Source organism: Pezoporus wallicus, unplaced genomic scaffold (genome assembly GCF_028554395.1).
Source record: "Pezoporus wallicus isolate ANWC-B61680 ecotype Strahan unplaced genomic scaffold, APGP_CSIRO_Pwel_v1 contig_6464, whole genome shotgun sequence".
Classification (NCBI taxonomy): domain Eukaryota; kingdom Metazoa; phylum Chordata; class Aves; order Psittaciformes; family Psittacidae; genus Pezoporus; species Pezoporus wallicus.
The window spans coordinates 519158-538744 of record NW_026642130.1 but is presented as its reverse complement, the minus strand read 5'-3'; the positions used below and the strand labels follow the sequence as shown (position 1 = coordinate 538744).

General features: G+C 42.6%; 1 protein-coding gene across 1 annotated transcript in view; it reads left to right on the top strand.

Annotated features, from left to right (window-relative positions):
* ELP3 (elongator acetyltransferase complex subunit 3) overlaps positions 1–19587 on the top strand; it is a 93635-nt gene that overhangs the window by 37818 nt on the left and 36230 nt on the right. Inside the window, exon 10 of the mRNA XM_057427548.1 lies at positions 13673–13866. Within this exon, the coding sequence (XP_057283531.1) occupies positions 13673–13866 (194 nt within the window). The remainder of the gene's footprint in view (positions 1–13672; positions 13867–19587) is intronic.

Sequence of the window (19587 nt, the reverse complement as noted above, 5' to 3'; positions counted from 1 at the left end):
CTACATAAAAATAATGTGAGAGCAAAGAGAGGAGCCAAATGAAGAGCATCTGTTGTGTTCTTGCAACAGTACTGAGCTGTTCATGAGCAACAGGAGTGCTCTTTTATGCAGTATTCTCCTAAAATGTATCATTATCTTTGACTTTTGGGACAAAACCACCTGTGGCTTATCAAGGATCTTTATAGATCTTTGATTTTGTAGTACTTCAGAATAGTTTAGAAAGATAACTTTATTTGTTGTGATATTAACCTCCTTTCTAGCCATGTGCTTTTCAGACCAGGGAAAAGTAGGACAAAAAAGGAACTAAGTTGACTTTAAAAGGAGGTCTAAGCACCTTGCTTTCATTACCAGTTGATGTATTAAATACAGGGGCTTCTCTTGGGAAGGTAACAACTTGCTGATTGTGCTGACTGCATACTAAAAATACTGGGTGCTTCTTCAAATTGAACAGGTAATTATGGTTTCAAGACTAACATTGTTTCTGTCCTGTATGACCTATTGATTTTGAAACATTTCCTGCTCCTTCTATCCAGTAGCAAGGATGCTCATCGGTTACTTCTTTGGAAACATGTCTAGATTTTCAAAGTTGTGTGTGTATATAGCAACGGTTTTCCTGGACAGTTTATTAATAATTACCCCAAACGTTAGTTCATTGATGGGATTATATTGAATGTGTTTCGTTATATGCATATATAATTTTTTACAGTACATAGGAAGTGCCTGGCTTCATCAGGAAAAGTATTAGTTGCCTTTTTTTAAAGAGAGTGGATGTACTAGTCCTGTGTCCCCTTTATGTTGTGCTTCTCCACTCCCTCCCTCATCATGCCTCTTTTCTTCCCTTATTATTGATTCTTTTTATAGCCTTGGAGGATTTCCTTTCTACTTCAGGTCTTTCCACCCCATTCCACATATGGGGAAAGCGCTGCAGGGAGGGAGTATGCTCTGCTTCTTCCCACCACCCATGTGGCTGTGCCAGGAGCATCAGGTAGTGTACATCTACATACACACGCTGCTATTTACTGTTGGCAAATGCAGGCATAACAGATAACACTGATTCGCAGTGCCTCACGTAGCAGGTGGTCGGAGAAAATAATTAGAATAATAGCTAGAATAAATCAAGGACTCAGCGGGAATAATGGAATTGTTACTAGAGCAGACACCTCATTCTGTGGAACGCGATAAACACTCAGCTTTGCTGCTGAACCACGAGAGAGATGAGGTGACTCTAGGGGTAAATGGTTGGGAGGATTCATGAATCACACTTGCCAACAGGGCTACCAAGCAGAACTTAGGATTTAAGCAAAAACTTCAGGAGGCTAAAGAATTCCCAGGATTTTATTACTAAATTCCTCATTCTGTTTCTGCAGAGCCACTGAGTGGCAATAGTATAATCAACAAAGTTTATCTGCTCTAAAGTTAGTAATGGATTTATGAATGGAGAAGATATTGCAATGTTTGTCTTTGTTTTCTATTTATGGTCTTTGCCTAAGCATGATTTACTGTTGCTGTTCCTCCCAGTCTTCCAGGAGGGATGGCTGAAAGCCCATCTCTAACAGCTTTAAAGACCTTTTATAGATGAATTAAATCTGAGGAGCAGAAAAAAAGGAAAGGAAACAGGGAGGAAAGCCAGAAGATCAGAAATTTCAAGTGTGGGAAGTGTCAGGGGAAGTGTCATGGCAAGTTGTGGCAGAGCCTGTCAGCTCTGAAGGCACGTGGGAGCTGGTGGATGCAACCCAGAAACATCAGATAGGCCTCCAGTTGTTGAGGAGCTCTTTTTCCATGAGGAGATCTGTGAGGATGTCCTGTGGCTTTACTCTGTCTAAAGTCTCGGAAAAATAAAATGATGAGGGTAAAAGCATAGGCAGGACTATTTAAAGGATAGTATCGGAAACAAATAATCAGGCTGAGGAGCTTTTTGGTTTGTTTCAGTGGAGCTGTTCTTGTGTTCCTTAAATAAAATACAATCACTGAATGGTTTTAGTCTTGTGAAAATTCCTTTTCTTACAGTCATATGTCAGACTGGATTTTATTTTTTTTTATTGAAAGAATTTCAAAATAAACATTTCCCAGAAATAGACCAGTTTTAGTGAAATGCCTGTTGCTCCTGTGGTTCAAGTGTAAGTGGTGCAGAAGGGTCCATCCTTGAACATGCGGGAGAAAAGCAACAGTCAAGTAATGCTGTGGGTGATACAAGTGTCCTTTTTCTTTGCAACGTATTTGACGTTGTTGTAAAACTTCAGATACTGTTATATCACCTTTAGCTGTAAATAAGAAGATAGTTTTCCTGAGGACTCCCATATTCATCAGGGAGATTAAATTCATAATTAAACTAATATATTGCATCTCAATTGGGGCTTTTAATAACTGTAATAAAAGATGGTTAAACTGCTGATCTATACTGATTTTTTACTCCTTTGGGAAGAGTGTTATCTGTGTTTTTAAACAGAGCTCTGAAAGGTTTCATGGGGTAAATGATTTCTCTTTCAGTTCCTGCTAAACATCTCATTGAGACGCTGTTATATGCAGGTAGACAGCATTACCTCTGTAAATATGTCTTTTTTTTTTTTTTCTTTTCATGGCACGTTTACAGAAATAGATTAGACGGTATTTAATGATCAGTCCTTCAGTTACTAGAGCTTCTCTTGGAGTTCTAGTAAATGTTAATGCTAAAAAGCCCTTCACTTTGGAAACAGTTATAGTTCCATGAACTATGACCAATGCCATGGTAATTTTTATGTTAATATGAATCATGTTAGTAAGGGACAATCTATTTTTGGAAAGTATTTTCACAGATAATTTTCGCATTCATATTTCTCTGGATAACATATCTAGATAAAGCCCCAGTGTGTGCCCACTTCTGCAGATGGTGGAGTTGTGTGCACAAAGCTTCTCTCCCACTCCAGCGTATGTGTGTAAATGACTTTTATGTGCTCACTGGGTATGTTTGCTGCATCTCTGGGTATGTTTCCTATAAAGCAGGTTAAACTTCTCTCTAGATATGTGGGGTGTAGGAAAGAAGTAGAAGTTAAAGCTGCAGCCCTCAGTGTGGCAATGTGCACGAGCAGAATAGCTGAATCCATTGAATAGTTTAGGTAAAACTGGTCCTTCAGCTTCTGCATCATCTGGGGACCCATGGGCAATGTAGAAAATGAAGAGGATGGGGTTTCAGTAGTGGCCTGATGTTTTCTGCGTTTCGCTGTAGAAATAGTACATACTGAATCACAGAATCCTAGAGTCTCAGGTCAGAAGGGACCTTAAGGATCATCTGGTCCAACCTTTCTAGACAAAGCATAACCTAGACTACATGGCCCAGGACCCTCTCCAGCTGAATGTTGACAGTGTCCAAAGTTGGGAGGTTCACCACTTCTCCTCGGCGATTATTCCCATGGCTGATTGTTCTCATTGTGAAAAATTTTCCTCTTGTGTCCAACTGGTGATAAAGTCTCCCCTTGAGCCTCCTTTTCTCCAGGCTGAACAAGCCCAGTTTTCTCTGTCTTTCCTCACACGGCTGACCAGTCCTTGGATCCTCTTTGTGGTGCTTCTCTGGACCCTCTCCAGAGCAGGAACCAAACCTGAGGACAGTATTCCAGTTGTGTCCTGACAATCACTGAGGAGAGTGAGACAATGACATCTTTATCTCTGCTAATGATGCCCTTGTTGATGTAACCCAGCATCCTGTATTGCTGTACCATTAATATGGACATGATAAATTACAAGGCTGTGTGGAAAACCTGCATTTATTACTGGTCTTGGACTGCTTCCTTTGTCTTTCTGAATTAGTATTTTGTTCACACACACGTTTTCCTCCAGCATGCCAGCTGTAAAAGTTACAATAACAATAATCACTACCTTTAAAATAGCTTCTCATTCACAAAAAGCTTCTGCTAAATACAAAGGTACATTTGAGACCCTTTCTCTGCCTGAACTAAAAGATCATTTCTGCACTTGACAGTCCCAAGGCCACCACAGGTTGCACAGGCTCCTGCAGTCATTCGTGGTTTTTCACACCAGCATTCAGAAGTTGTTTTCTGGGGCTTTTTCACTGCTGCTGGGCCCCTTGCTGCTGCAGTCAATAATGAGCATATGGCTGAGAACATGCAGCCAAATGGAAAGGGGTGCAGGAACAGGGGGATGTGTCTTGGCTAGAGAGTGTGAATTTGACGCTTGTTTAGGCAAAGAGAGCATCATTTAGTAAAATACGTATTTTAGCAGCAACCATCAGCAGCAACTGAGTGCTTGTCATCAGAGTGCACAAACCATGATGTCCAAATTAAATTTCTGAGGACTAAGTTGCTAGGTTGGGGGGGTATGGGGGGAGTTTGGTATTAAATTAAAAAAAAAAGCTTACTGGAAAAGTCTAATGCTTTTGCTATGAACAAGGATGAGAGAAGCTTCCGCAGGGTTGAGTGGGGTGGGAAAGGGCACGTGGTTGTATATGGATGCTCCTTATGGTGAGTTCTGATGAAGGGGGATTAGATTATCAAAAACATTAACAGAGTTGCAGTTTTGGGGGTATGTGAAATGTAAAGATATGCTTTACAAGGATCTGTATAGCAAAATCTGTGTACTCAAGACAGTGAAAAATGCTGTATTTCCTATACTTAGCCCTAGGGGAAAGCTGACCCTTCCAGACAGAGAGACCAGAGTTCTGTGCTTAGTAAAAGTGAAGGTGAAACTTCACAGCAGATTGATTGAGGTATTCTCATGGGTTTCTCCAAAACTGCGTAATAAATGGAGACTCACTTGGAGCACCTGCAAGACTAAGCAGATGGGACTGCTTGGTGCAGTGAGCACAATCTGGAGAGATTTGTCTTGGTGTTCAGATAGACACTGAGTTCAGGAGTCAAAACCACGCTCCAAGGTCATGCTGCTGATGCCCAAGGCCTCTTACAAATGTTAAATGTCTCTTCTTATTATCAAGTTGTATTATAGCGGTGCTGGGAAATGTCGCAGACTAGGATCTCCTTGCCGTAAGTTCTGTGCAAACTTGGAGAGAGCAACTTTCCAACAGTGTTGGAGGCAGTCTGTGGATCCAGAGAGTCCAGGAGTAAAGAGAGACCCTGAGGTAGGAGGCAGGCATGTTCCCTTCTTGTCTGGCAGCAGCAGCTTCCTATACTATGTAGAGAAGTAGGGTATTTATGACTGAGGTGCGTAGTCTTGGGTAAATAACTCTCTGAAGACAGCTTCACATCTGTGGACAAAATGCTCCTGTCAGTTTGTCTCTATTTTAATGGTCGCTTTGCACCCAAAGAGTGGTTCCTTCCTCGGTTTAATGTGATAATATGTTGTTATTGAAGCTGAAGATTGTGTTAGACGCTTCTGGAAATGTTCCCTTTGGCATATGGATCTGGAGTCTTGAGGCTGTTGGGAAAGGGAGGAAGTTTAACAGCTTCCCATATCTTGAAGGGTGAATTACAAGGTCCTTCACACTGTTCACTCTGGGTATTAGCAGACAAATCCACTTACTTTATTTGGTGTTCAAAGTCTGCATGAGGCATAATACATCCTAAAATAAGCATATATATTAGTCTGGTAAGTAGCAACTGAAATCATACATTTTTGTTTATTCACAGAGTCACAGAATGGGTTGGGATGGGAGGCACATTAAAGCTCATCCAGTTCCAAACCCCCTGCCACAGGCAAGGACACCTTCCACTACACCAGGTTGCTCCAAGCCCTGTCCAACCTGCCCTTGAACACTGCCAAGGATGGGGCAGCCACAGCTTCTCTGGGCAACCTGTGCCAGGGCCTCATGATTCGGAAAAAACTCCAGGAACAAACACCCCAGGTGCAGGGAGCATCTTGCACTCACCACCCTCACAGGGAACAGCTTCTTCCTAAAATCTCATCTCAATCTCCCCTCTGTCAGTTTAAAGCCATTCCCCCTTGTCCTGTTCCTACCGCCCCTTGTCAAAAGTCCCTCTCCAGCTTTCTTGGCAGCCCCTTTAGGCACTGAAAGCTGCTCTAAGGTCTCCCCAGAGCCTTCTCTTCTCCAGGCTGAACAAGCCCAGCTCTCTCAGCCTGTCTCCATAGCAGAGGTGCTCCAGCCCTCAGGGCATGTTTGTGGCCTGCTTTGGACTCCCTCCAACAGCTCCACATCTTTATATTGGGCCCCACAGCTGGACATAGGCCTGGGGAGAGGGTCTCACCAGAGCAGAGCAGAGGGTGAGAATCCCCTCCCTCGACCTGCTGGTCAAGCTGCTGGTGATGGAGCCCAGGACACGGTTGGTTTCTGGGCTGTGAGTGCCCATTGTTGGGCCATGTTGAGCTTTGATGAGTCATATTCTGGTAACCTGAGAAGAAATCTCAGGTCACATAATTGAAAGATAGTGATGTTAAGTGATTTTTAAAATGACCACTTCTCAGACTGCTGTTGGATAGGATTTATTTTCCTGCTTCCCAGGTGACAACTGCTGCTTGACTATGTGCATGTTCCCAGGCTGCTCAAAGGCAGCAAAAAGGCCCAATTTAGTCCCTACTTCTCGGTCAGTAGGCCATTGCCTGTATCATTGAATGCAGATCCTATCTTTACATTTTAATTAGACTAGCATTTACAAGAAAGAGGGGGAAAATGCAAATTTAGAGTTAAAATGGAGCCACATTTTTGAGCCACAAGCTTCTGTTAATGCATATAATTAAACTGCTAAGTGATTGTTCATTCCCTGTAGAGTTGAAAGTGTCATTCAAGGCAGTAGCTTTCAAGTGCTACCAGTATTCAGAGTTATAAATAATACAGCTGATGGAGATAAGGAATGCTGTAATATGGAGAGTTAAGATAATGTTCATCTTAATGTACTCAGGCATGAATTTATTCATCTGTTTAATGCAGGGACTACAGTAAAGGAACCAATTCAAGAATCAGGTTGAGTGGCACCTGGTTTCTAGTGGACAGTCATTTAAAAAATGGATTTTAGTGACATTTAACAAATCCTGACATTTTAGTAAATTGCTTTTAAAAATGGCTGCATTTATCCTATAACTGATATCTGATCAAACAGTTGAACATCTTGAGAGCAAGAAGATTAAAGATGCAACTGAATCTTTGATCTATAAAATATTGAAGTGAAATCCCAGAAAATAATATTTTTCTCTTTTTGGAGAGCTGCGTTTTTTTTGTGTCTTCAAAACATGTTTCTAATTTGTTCTGCAGTTAAAGCAGTCACTAAAATCAGATTAAAACTGCAAGGTATGATCTTTAATATTGGCTGAGTTGTGCTATTACTGGACTTGAAAATGGGACCAAACTGCTGAATGCTCTCATGATCCTAAATCATTTGACCTTTCTGTTCCAACTCTGAACTGATACAAGGGTGACTAATGGGGTTTTTATTTTTAAAGTTTATTGCAAATGCACACAACAGTGAAATACTCAAGTTCAGGACTTCATCTCCTGATTCCATCTCTTCTTATATTCTGACCTTTTTTGGTTCACGTAGTGTTACATTGACTTGGTTTTCAACTCATGTCTGTTTTCTTGGACAGTAATTGCAATGTCGTGCAATTTCTGTGACTGAAAGCAATTGATGAGAGTTGGACAAAAGAATTCCATCATGCCCTAGGATACGTCTGACTTGATGGAAAAATCAGTGGCTTCTTGGCATCAGAAGTACTAATTTTACACCCATTGGACTCTGATTATTCATATTGGCAGTGAGTTTATGAGGTGGTGGATGAATGGATCCTACAGATGCCATTAGCTTTAATAACGAGGAACTTCTACAACAAAGGCATATGCTACTAAAATCAATTACTGTTCTCATAAAGCATGTTAGTGTCTAACTTGTATAACCTTGTAGACTGAATGTGTGTTGATGGGATCTTATTAAGATTCATTGTTTGTAATTCACAGAGCAGCTGTTCCAACAAGTAAAGTATGTTTAATGGAACTCAGGTGAAGCAAAAAATTCGTGAATTCCAGGATTGTGTGGTTACTCGTTATATTATTTAATGTGAAAAAGTACTCGATTTTTCTCTAATACCTCATAAATTGAGCAAGGCTATGAGAAACATTATGCTAGGATACAAAAATAGATTTTAGGATCCAGAGATATTTTAGGATTGAGAGAAGTCTTGAGTAGAAGGACTTGGGGGTGATTGTCAATGAGAGGCTCAACGTGATTCAATGGTGTGCACTTGCAGCCCAGAAACCAACAGTGTCCTGAGCTGCATCACCAGCAGCATCACCAGCAGGACCAGGGAGAGGATTCTCCCATTCTGCTCTGCTCTGATGAGACCTCCCTGCAATCCTGCATCCAGCTCTGGGGCAACAGCATAAGAAGGGCATGGAGCTGTTGGAGCAAATCCTGAGGAGGCCACAAAGATGCTCTTGAGGACTGGAGCACCTCTGCTATGGAGACAGGCTGAGAGAGCTGGGCTTGTTCAGCCTGGAGAAGAGGAGGCTTCAGGGAGACCTAAGAGCAGCTTCCAGTGCCTAAAGGGGCTGACAGGAAAGCTGGAGAGGGGCTTCTGACAAGGGGTGATAGGGACAGGACAAGGGGAATGGCTTTAAACTGACAGAGGGGAGATTTAGGTTAGGTATTGGGAAGTTCTTCCCTGTGAGGGTGGTGAGGCCCTGGCACAGGTTGCCCAGAGAAGCTGTGGCTGCCCCATCCTTGGCAGTGTTCAAGGGCAGGCTGGACGGGGCTTGGAGCAACCTGGTCTAGTGGAAGGTGTCCCTGCCCATGGCAGGGGGTTGGAACTTGGATGAGCTTTAATGTGCCTTCCATCCCAAACCATTCTGTGATTCTGTGATATGAAAAGGTCCATGTTTATGAACCTCCACATCGTTTAAGTTTCAGCTCATCTGAATTGGCAATTTATTTTTAGTTACAGTTAAACCACTGTGATGATCTCTCATGTCCTGTCCATCATCTACACACACAAGTTTAAATTTTTAGCATTCATTTTTATTACACGAGATGTGTTAAATGCTAATTTGCTTACAAGCTTTAGATAGAAGGGAGAAAACTTCAAAGAAAATTGGTTTAGTAGCTTTGAAGTTGTATGTGTGTTCATTTGGAATATTCATGCATGCAGGAGCACTGCATCCTCAAATGATTCAAAAAGCCTGGAAATACGTCAGGATCCTTTTTGTCTAGGTCATCTTTAACCTCTAACTTCATGGTGCATTAGCAGACGTGGATTTAAGACCTGCTTGAGTGGTTGCTAGAGCTGATGGAAAGCCTCCTGTTGACTCCAGTGATGCTGTGGATGGTGGTCTTCAGAACAAATGTTGGTGTAGGGATGGAATTTGTTTTGGCAGTAAACTGTTCTGAACATTTTTATCAGTCAAAGACACCTTTTAAGGTGTCTAATTATAAAAAGAAAAGGCTACAATTCCTCCTAAAGCTTGGCATGTGTTAGCATTTTATAGTTGCTTTGTTTCATGAGAGACTTAATTAAAGTTGTTTGTAAGTGGGAAAAGGTTAAGCCATTATATATTGGGATTTACAGAAACTATTTAAAGTTTACTGCTGGAAAAAGGGGTTCAGAAAAAAAAGACACTGCTCTGTTATATGGTTTGAAATTAATTACTTGTGAAATAATTTAACTTGAGGAATATTTTGAGAAATAGTTTAAGAAAAAGTATGAAAACATGTTGATTTTCTTTTTATGCCAGCACTACTGAAATATGAAGTGGCATTATCAGCTAGCTTAATACATTGACGTAAAATGCGAGTGTGTGTGTATAAAGAGGCAAATTCACAGTGATTAGAAACCTTCACATTTGACCTTGCCTTTGACTGCTGGATGGTTTTAACCTTACTGCTGTGTTAGTGCCTTTCCCTTTAATCTGCAGTGTAAATTGCTGAATGTTTAAATATTGTGTGGTGAATCATACATGCTTTTGCATTCTGTTCAGTGCTGTTGCAAATATTAATATATAACCTTACTGGAAGCCTTTTTTTCTTGCTGGAGTGGTTTCTTTACCTTCCTGTATCTCACTAGGGAAGCATCATTGCTTCTTTACCTTAATGTCTGTCTCCAGTGCCGCTTGGCCATTGAGCTCCTCTTGTCAGAACAATCACCTCTTGCATTCTTTTCTTATTCCTTCTTTCACAGTTGCTTTGTTTTACATTACAGCACCTCTAACCATCCACAAAAGGTGGAAGTCTGTCCTTTTGGGTTGTTTCAGGACAGCAGGATTCTGAATTATTTTTCTGACCCTATGTTACCTTATCATAGAATCACAGAATGGTTTGGGTTGGAAGGGACATTAAAGCTCATCCAGTTCCAACCCCCTGCCATGGGCAGGGACACCTTCCACTAGACCAGGTTGCTCCAAGCCCCGTCCAGCCTCCCCTCTGTCAGTTTAAAGCCATTCTTTCTTGTCCTATCCCTTCAAGCACTTGTCAAAAGCCCCTCTCCAGCTTTCTTGGCAGCCCCTTTAGGCCCTGGAAGCTGCTCTAAGGTTTCCCTGAAGCCTTCTCATCTCGGGGTTGAGCAACCCCAAATCTCTCAGCCTGTGTTATATGGTGTATGACTTTGTATTTCACACCTGCTTCTTCTGGTTGGTTTGAAAATAAGTCAAATGATTATTTTCCCCCCTCTCTTTGCATATTGAGCATCTGATGCACACCAGGGCCAGCACAGAAGTGGTAACAGTGGTCAGCTAAGGGCAGAAGATGTCAGCCTGCTCTGACAGCTGCCAGCAACAGTATTGACCTGTAAACTCAAACTGAACCTGTGCAGTAGAGGGGAGTACGCACACTTCTAAGAGATGTGTTAACCAGACATAATGGTTGCATGCTGTCACATGGGGGCATATCCTGTTTCTGACCTTATTTCCTTGCTGTGAGTTGGACTCGATGATTTTTATGGGTCCCTTCCAACTTGAGATATTTTATGATTCACTGGCAGTGCTGAATAGACCACCAGCCCTGCTCTGAGACAAAAGAAAGGCGCTCTCCCCAAACATATATTGGGTTCTTGCGTTATTGGGCTGAGTCATCCTGGTCAGGGGTCCATCAGGAACTGGAGCTGGCATGAGGCTGGGAGCAGGATGGCGTGGCTGGAAGTGTGGACAGGGCAGGGAGCCATCACGTCTGCTGCCTGGGGAGCTGTAGCACAAACCGGCCCAGAGTGCTTCCGCGTAAGTCATTTATGTCCTGTCCTCAGAGGTGGTGATGACAATTTATTGTTTCATGGAGCTGTCAAGGTAAGTATTTTTTCTGATCTTGCAGTGGCCATGTGAGATTTTGTGACAAACAGGAGTGTTTATGGAGTGCATAAACAGTCCTGAGGAAAGGAGGAGACCAGCCTTATACCTGCACATTCTCCACAGTGAGCATCTGGATGCTGGGGTTCAGAGTCATCTCTCTTTATCTGCCTCAGCCTAGATTCCTTGTAAACCAGTTCCTTTACAGATAGCCCAGCTTAGTGGAATAAAAGGTCTGTTAACTCTCTGGGATGGTTTCTTTGAGGAGAAATGAGTTAGTTATCCCTTGTAGAGGCTGAGGGTGGGAAACCAAGTTGTTTAGCGATTCTGTGACAACGTGAGTGCAATGAGGCTGTGCCCGGATGGGGTTTTCTCAGCAGCAGTAGTGGCTTTTGGCACAACCATTTTGCAGAGCTGCAGGTAACTCAGTGAGTTGATCCCAATTAACACAACCTTGTAAAATGTAAAACCAGTACCTCCCCCTTGTGTTGATTTTTTTTTTTTTTAATGGATCCATCCAGGACTTGCTGCTCCTTAAGCCTGCAGTGCTGCTGGGATGACGATGATGGCTGAAGCTTCATCAGGCCATGAATGCAGGATTTGGCAGTTAGTTTTGCAGGAGCAGTGTGGACTTGGGGCTGTTCAGCCTGGAGAAGAGAAGGCTCCAGAGTGACCTTAGAGCAGCTTCCAGTGCCTAAAGGAGCCAACAAGAAAGCTGGAGAGGGGCTTTTGACAAGGGGGCATAGCTTTAACTTGAAGGGGGAAATTTAGATGAGATCTGAGGCAGAAGTTGTTCCCTGTGAGGGTGGTGAGGCCCTGGCACAGGTTGCCCAGAGAAGCTGTGGCTGCCCCGTCCCTGGCAGTGTTCAGGGCCAGGTTGGACAGGGCTTGGAGCAACCTGGTCTAGTGGAAGGTGTCCCTGCCCATGGCAGGTGGTCTTGGACTAGATGAGCTTTAAGGTTCCTTCCATCCCAAACCATTTTATGAGTTTTATGACTTTATACATGGTCTGGATCTTGTTTTGTCTCTTAAGCTGACTCAGTTGTCCCGCTCTGTAAGGATGTATATAAACTGCTCAGCATGGTGGTCTGCCTGGAAAAGCTGCTTTTAAAATGGTTTCCATTTTTAGCTGGATTAGTTCTGGGGTCTTGTTGTTCTCTGCAGCTGCACAGCAGGTAAGGGTGGTTCAGGAGTGCGGATGTGCCAGGCAGAAGCTGCTGGAACAGCTCAGGCTGCTGTGATCCTGCCATTTCTCTGACCTTACTCGCCTCTTACTGTCTTTGCGCTGGATCTGGCATGCATCTGAGTTTGTGCAGATCTATTTTGATGTGCTTAAGCTAACAGCAAACCATTTACTGCTTTTTATCATGTTGAAGTACGGTTTTGTGAACCACAGTGAGCCAGCAGAGCTGCTCAAGAGCTGCTTGGGTAGGGAGGTCCTGCTCCCAGCAGGCTGCTAATGGCACTTTATTCCAGCATCAGGGCTTGCTGAAGCACTGCAGGAGCTGGTTTAACACACAGCAGCAGTAGGAAACAGCAAAATGTCTTGAGTGGGTCTGGGCCACATGAATGTTTGAAGCACTTCAGCAAAGTGCTGGTGAGTACCAAAGCTAGCGTGGCAACTTGTGGGACCACGATAGCCTGCCAGTATCTCAACTTACATGGCTTTCTATATTATCTTTATTCCTACTATAATGCTGAAGAGGGATCAAGTGGTGGATTTCAAGTGTGCAACAGTCTAATCCAGTATTAGATCTGGCCATTGATGGTATTTAATGAGGACCATGTCATTGCTTAATTCAGTTCCATGGTTGCTTGATCCAGGGTACCCTGCCTGGTTTTCTTTTTTTTTTTTTTAAGTGAATTTATTGTAACTGTCATCACTGAAATTTAATTTCCAACACACACACACACACACACACACACACACACACACCCCCAATGCGATTGTTGTGTAGCATGAGCTGGTGCTGTCCAGTTTGCATTTTGGTGCTGGGATTTAGTCACAGGAATAAGCAGGAGGTACAGTTTGTCCTCCCATTCTCCAGGATTGTTCAGAACATCACTGTAGAATAAATCTGTTTTTCTTCATTGCTATTCAAATGATGTGTCGCAGACACATTGATTAATCTCTAAATGGGGTCTGCTGAGATTGAAGATAAGTACACTCATTTCTATTGTTCTAATTCTGAGCAGAGTCTGTTACAATAAAGGGTGCAGTATCTATTGAATTCATGCTGAAAGGTAAAAGCAATGCACAGATTCGACTCGTAGCATTGTCATGTGGATTTTTTCTTTAGCATCTTCTCTAAATCTAGAATGTACTCTTTATCTCAAGAAAAAATGTCGCAACCTGATAAATTCTGGCAACTCAGTGCAAGCCAGTAATTCTTAAAACATGTTTACAATTGTCTTTACAAAATCTGTCTTGAAATTCATTTTGTTGGGACACTGAAGCCCCAGGAAATGTGGTTTGTTTTGCCCTAACTTGCATTTTTTGTTCCACTTCTTCAGGAGTTTTTTGAGAATCCTGCTTTTCGTCCGGACGGCATGAAGCTCTACCCGACACTAGTGATCCGTGGCACTGGTCTGTACGAGCTCTGGAAGACTGGAAGATACAAGAGCTACCCCCCCAGCACTCTTGTGGATCTGGTGGCTAGAATCCTGGCCCTTGTCCCACCATGGACACGTGTGTACCGTGTGCAGAGGTGATTTACTGTGGTGGGCCTTGTATATTGATTTGTTGCACTTGGAGGGATTCTTACTTTAATTACAGCAAGATCTGACTCAGCCTTTTATTATTTTTCAGCCTTAGTCATTATTACACTAAAGATTTTTAAAACTGCTTCCTTTCTATTTGGGATGGGAAAGGCCAAATAGAATGAGAAGCTATTTAAATTGAACTGCTTCTGTAATGCACCCAGAAACTTGGAAGGTTTCTGGAGGCCTCACTGTTGCTACCACTCAGACAAGAGCATAGGATGCAGCACACATAATTCTCTAATGATACTGGTGGATAATTGCCTCTTGGCTGTGGGTGATGTTTCCTATATTTGTTGCAAGAGCTACGAGGTGTGTCATTTTATTTGGCTATAGAGACTTCCTTTCTTTCCCCGTGGGTATTGCAGGGTTTTCATAAATGCACTTATGATAATGCCATTATTTCCGATGCTCACCTCCCAGGACAATAGATAATACTTACATTTAGCGCTATATTTTCAGTGTGGAGTCTCCCTTGGACTGTTTTTCTTCTCTTATCTCCTAAATCTTTTTGATAATAGGAAGGGAGGCTATGACATACTTGACTATTTTCACATGTGCAGACAATACTCAGTTGGCTTCCAGCTATGTGAGCTGGAAACAGTGCCAATGCTGAGTTCTCCAAGAGCGTGTGGAATGAGAAAGCCTTGTGTGTTAGACATCACCTTCCTGGACTTCTCTAAGGCATTTGATTTTGTGTCCTGTGAGAAAGAAGCGTGACAGAGTGAGGATAAACAGTAAAACATGATAGAGAAGAAAGGTGGCTGAAGGCAAGAAATGCTGGGTAACATTGACGAAGAAAGTATGGACTCAGGGTTATTACTGGAGTTTCTTAAAACTCCATTTAAAGATGTTGCTCAAATCTTGCTCAACACTTTATTTATTTACAGTGACACAGAAGGTAACAGGGCATTGAGGAAACCTTGCAGGGCTGGAAAGCATCAGTGAAAAAGAGAAGGATGAACGAGTGGGATCTGGTGGTGGTGAAGCTGAAGTGATAGAGATGGGATGAGATGTAGTTTGGGGAACTTTGAGGTCAAACTCAAAGTCTTAGATTAGATATTAGGAAAAAATTCTTCCCTGTGAGGGTGCTGACGCCCTGGCACAGGTTGTCCAGGGAAGCTGTGGCTGCCCCATCCCTGGCAGTGTTCAGGGCCAGGTTGGTCGGGGCTTGGAGCAAACTGGTCTAGTGAAAGGTGCCCCTGCCCATGGCAGGGGGTTGCAACTAGGTGATCTTTAAGATCACTTTAAGATCACTTCCAACCCAAACCATTCTGTGATTCTATGAAACTGGGAGTGGGTTTTGCTGCAAACCATGAGGTCATCATGTGAAAATAGCAGAGGAAAAGTTGTAGTATCTTGCTCTGTAATATGAATAAGTCACTGGTGAATGCAGCTGTGAAAAGCATTTCTTTTTTTTCAGTATAACACTTTTTAGAGATGAAGGTATTAATGCAGCAGCCAGACAAGGCTTTGGTAAGTCCTTGTCTGGAATAATCCCCATCTTCAAGAAAATGATCTGTGGAAATATGTGCAGAGGAGCATCAGTCTCTTTTTTGCAGGATAAATGGGGACATAAATGACCTCTGTAAATTTTTCAGAGAAGGAAAATAACCTTTTAAGAAATAGGAACATAGATGTAGGGAAAGAACAAGGTAAGAAGTGGCCTTGAATAAAATGAGGCAGGCAGCTGGGAATTTTGAGTCAGGATGAGGTTCTGGAGTAGCCTTCTAAAGTTACCAAAGAGGAAAAGAAGAGATATATGAATATGAGGAAGCTTGATTAGGCTTATGAATGTGATTGAGATACGCAAGTGTGAGGTAACTGAGACATGGTTTCAGCAACCAGGAGATCCTTCCTTCAAATCTTCATTACTGTGAGAAACTGGTGGCTGTAGCTGAACTCTGAGAAGGATATGACACTGAAGAAAACAAACATGGCTCACAGTAAATACCTACTTGGTATTCCCCGGGGCTTTTCATATCACTTGTAGGAGCTTTAAACTGAAAGAGGGGAGATGGGATAAGATCTTAGGAAGAAGTCCTTCCCTGTGAGGGTGGGGAGTTGCTGGGACAGGCTGGCCAGAGAAGCTGTGGCTGCCCCATCCCTGGCAGTGTTCAAGGCCAGGTTGGACAGGATTTAGACCAACCTGGTCTAGTGGAAAGTGTCCCTGCCCATGGTAGGGGGTTGGAACTGGATGATCTTTAAGGTTTCCTTCAATCCAAACCATTCCATGATCTTGTGATTATTAAAGGGAAAACTCCTGCCTTTTATCCCTGCACGTCTCCTTCATCATTGATTCCACTATAGATGCAATGGCCTGTTTGTTCACTGTATCTTCATATCTAATTAAACCAGATTTATTCTTAAAGGACATCTTGAGTTTGCAGCCTAGCAGGTCTTGTAAGGAACACAGGCCTGGAAATGTCTTTGCTGGTGTGCTGGTTTGCCTGAGATTGACTGATTTCCTCTGTCAACAGCAGCAGCCTCTATCCAGCTGTCATCCTGTTGTCAGTTATTATGTTCCAGTGGAATAGCTGTTTTCTCACTGACTGCCTCATTATCTGAAACTTGTTCACGGTGATCACAGATTTTTACACCTCCAGTGCAAAGTCCAAAAGTTATCACATTGATCTAAATTGCTTTCAGGGTAATTTTATGACTGTAGCAGAATAATAAACAAAACCAGATTTCTAAAAACTTCTGTGGACTGTTCCCAACACTGCTCCACTGGAGACAGCAAGTTTTTCCCTGTTCTCTGTTGCTGTCCTGGGACCTTTCCATCTCCCTCCAGTCTTCCATCCTTCACATCTTACATTTCAGGCTCTATTTCCACAGTTCTTTTGGATTCAGCTAGTGCCCCAGACAGCAAGTTCTTCCCTGTGAGGGTGGGGAGTTGCTGGCACAGGTTGCCCAGAGAAGCTGTGGCTGCCCCATCCCTGGCAGTGTTCAAGGCCAGGTTGGACAGGGCTTGGGGCAACCTGGTCTAGTGGAAAGTGTCCCTGCCATAGCAGGGGTTGGAACTGGTTGAGCTTTAAGGTCCCTTCCAACCCAAACCATTGTGTGATTCTGTGAATCTGTCTCTATTCTCTATACAAGGTTTTGAGGAAACATAAGGGTCTCAGTATTTCTGTAGTCTGTCGCATGCTCATAAGAATCAGTTTAATGAATCATGGGTGAGTTGTCACTGACAAAACACTGTAGAAGTCTTTCTGCGTCAGGAAACCATGTTAAATATGTTTTGGGTTTGTTGGGGTTTTTTCTTTAAAATTGAGGTGCTGTTGATAATGGCTGGTTGGAGAACACATCTTCCAGGGTGTTTTGTGACTGTCAGGGATGCTTGCTACTGTATTTATTCTGCATGTTTGTGAATCTTATTATCACAGAAGCACTTTGGTGTGTGAGAAAGTCTGAAATGACAGGATTAGTGCCACACCTTGAGACTTTTTCTTTCATGGATCTCTGTGTTTTACATGAATGGTTTTTTTCACTCTACTGATGGGGGGATGTAGATATGAAGAAATAAAATACCTGACTCAACAGCGATCATGTAATAAGTCAGAGCTGAGAGCAGACTCTGAGGTCTTTAGGCTTTCACTGTGTGCTTCAAATCAGCTGCTTCACAGGTGTCCTAAGTAATGCAAAATGTTTGAAAAATAGAAGATTAAACAGGCCTTGTTGAAGCTTCTGGCAAATTGCACATTAACTTTAATAAGGTCAGGATTTAATCCCCTGTATGCCTGAATTTGTTTAGCATTTTAACAAGTCCTAAAAGCACTGGTAAAATGCTGTCTGGTGGCTATTCAAAATAGGCAGTTAGTGCATACACTCATGTTGCACACACAGTACTTATTTAAATACCCTGCCTTAATCTGAAGTGGGGATGGAAGGCTTGTTTCTTGCTTTATCTTTCTTAAAATGCTTATTTTCCACATACATATTTTAATTTAGTTTGCTCCCTAGTAGGTAGATGAGAGAGGCTCAAGCTACTGTATGTTGTAATCCACCTTTTATTTGCAGTACTTCATTTACTGTTTCATAGCTGACTCTGGATTTACCTGAAGACCTGGTACTGGAAGATGTTAGAATGTTTTATCTGTGTCCCTGAAGGGAAAAATACATCCTGCCTGACTTCTTGGAGTTGTTCCATAATTAGAAGAAAGGCGTTTAGTTAGATTATCACTGCAGATCTAACATACCCTGCTGAAAATGCTTTTCTCCACTAGTGTGTCCTGTAGTCACAATGTGAAGTGCTCATTTCCTCTAATTGAAGCTCTTTGAAGTATGTTGTGGTGGCTGTGCAGTGTCTTATTTACTCAAAGAAATCCACTGAATAAATGAACTGGGGAGTTAATCATATTTTGCCTCAACTTTTTGGCATGTGAGTGTAAGAGGTGAGGAATTTTTCACAGACTCTCTGGCTTTATATTAAAAAAGGCAGGGAAAATAAGGGAGAAAAGTAAAACATGGGGTCTCCATTAAACAGGGAGACCTTCTAGCAGCCTTCCACTACCTAAAGGGGCCAACAAGAAAGCTGGAGAGTGGTGTTTGACAAGGGCTTGTAGGAATAGGACATAGCGGAATGGCTTTAAACTGACAGATGGGAGATTTAGATGACATCTTAAGAAGTTGTTCCCTGTGAGGGTGGTGAGGCCCTGGCACAGGTTGCCCAGAGAAGCTGTGGCTGCCCCATCCCTGGCAGTGCTCAAGGCCAGGTTGGACGGGGCTTTGAGCAACCTGGACTAATGGAAGGTGTTGGAACTGGACAATCTGTAAGAGCTTTAAGATCCCTTCCAACCCAAACCATTCTGTGATTTTATGATTATGCTGGAGAAAGTTGTATCAAAGTGAGAGTGATGCAGAAATGGGAAGAGAATCCTGGAGTCCTGAAGCTCTTGTTTTCATTCTTAATGGTAAAGGAAAACTTTTCTTGCCCACCCTTTGCCAGTGTCTCACACTTCTAAAAGGCTGAAGCAGTACAAGGATCAGGTGTTTAGGACCCTTTAAGACCTTCCGTCTTTTCAGCTGCTGCTGCAAATAGTGTTAATGGGGGCCATAGTGTGAATGCAAGTCCTCCAGGAACTGAATGCATCAATTAATACATTTTACAGAGGTCATCAGGCAGCTGCTAGATGGTGATGACTTTCAATCACCACTGAACCAGCATAGATTCAGCTAATTATGTTATCAGTTCGCTGAACCATCACATTCTCTGTATGTGTGTTGTTTTTTTTTGTGATGTTCTGTTTTTTACTCTGTTGATTGAATCTTTATCATAGATAGAGAAAAATGAAGAATACTCACCTAGGAATACTTCAGCCCTGTTTTGAGACCCACATATTGTACAATTTACTGAGTATCTTTGATACTTGCGTATCCCTTATTTCCCTGAAGAAGATCCAAGGAGGTTTGGGTTACACCATAATGCACTTGGGTGGTGTGTTACTGAGGTGCCAGGGTGGAGTTTGAGCTGAGGAGGGAGAAGCATTTGAGATCACCAAATAGAACAGCATTAGATAGAAGGTGGGCATGGAGCCAATAATCTGCATATTTCTTTTTCAGCTTTATCTGGATGCATAAATCCTCTTTTCCTTAAGGGATGGTATCCTGCTTTCATAGTCTCCAGTGGGACTAACTGCCCGGGAAGGTAGTGGAGAGGCCTAACCTGA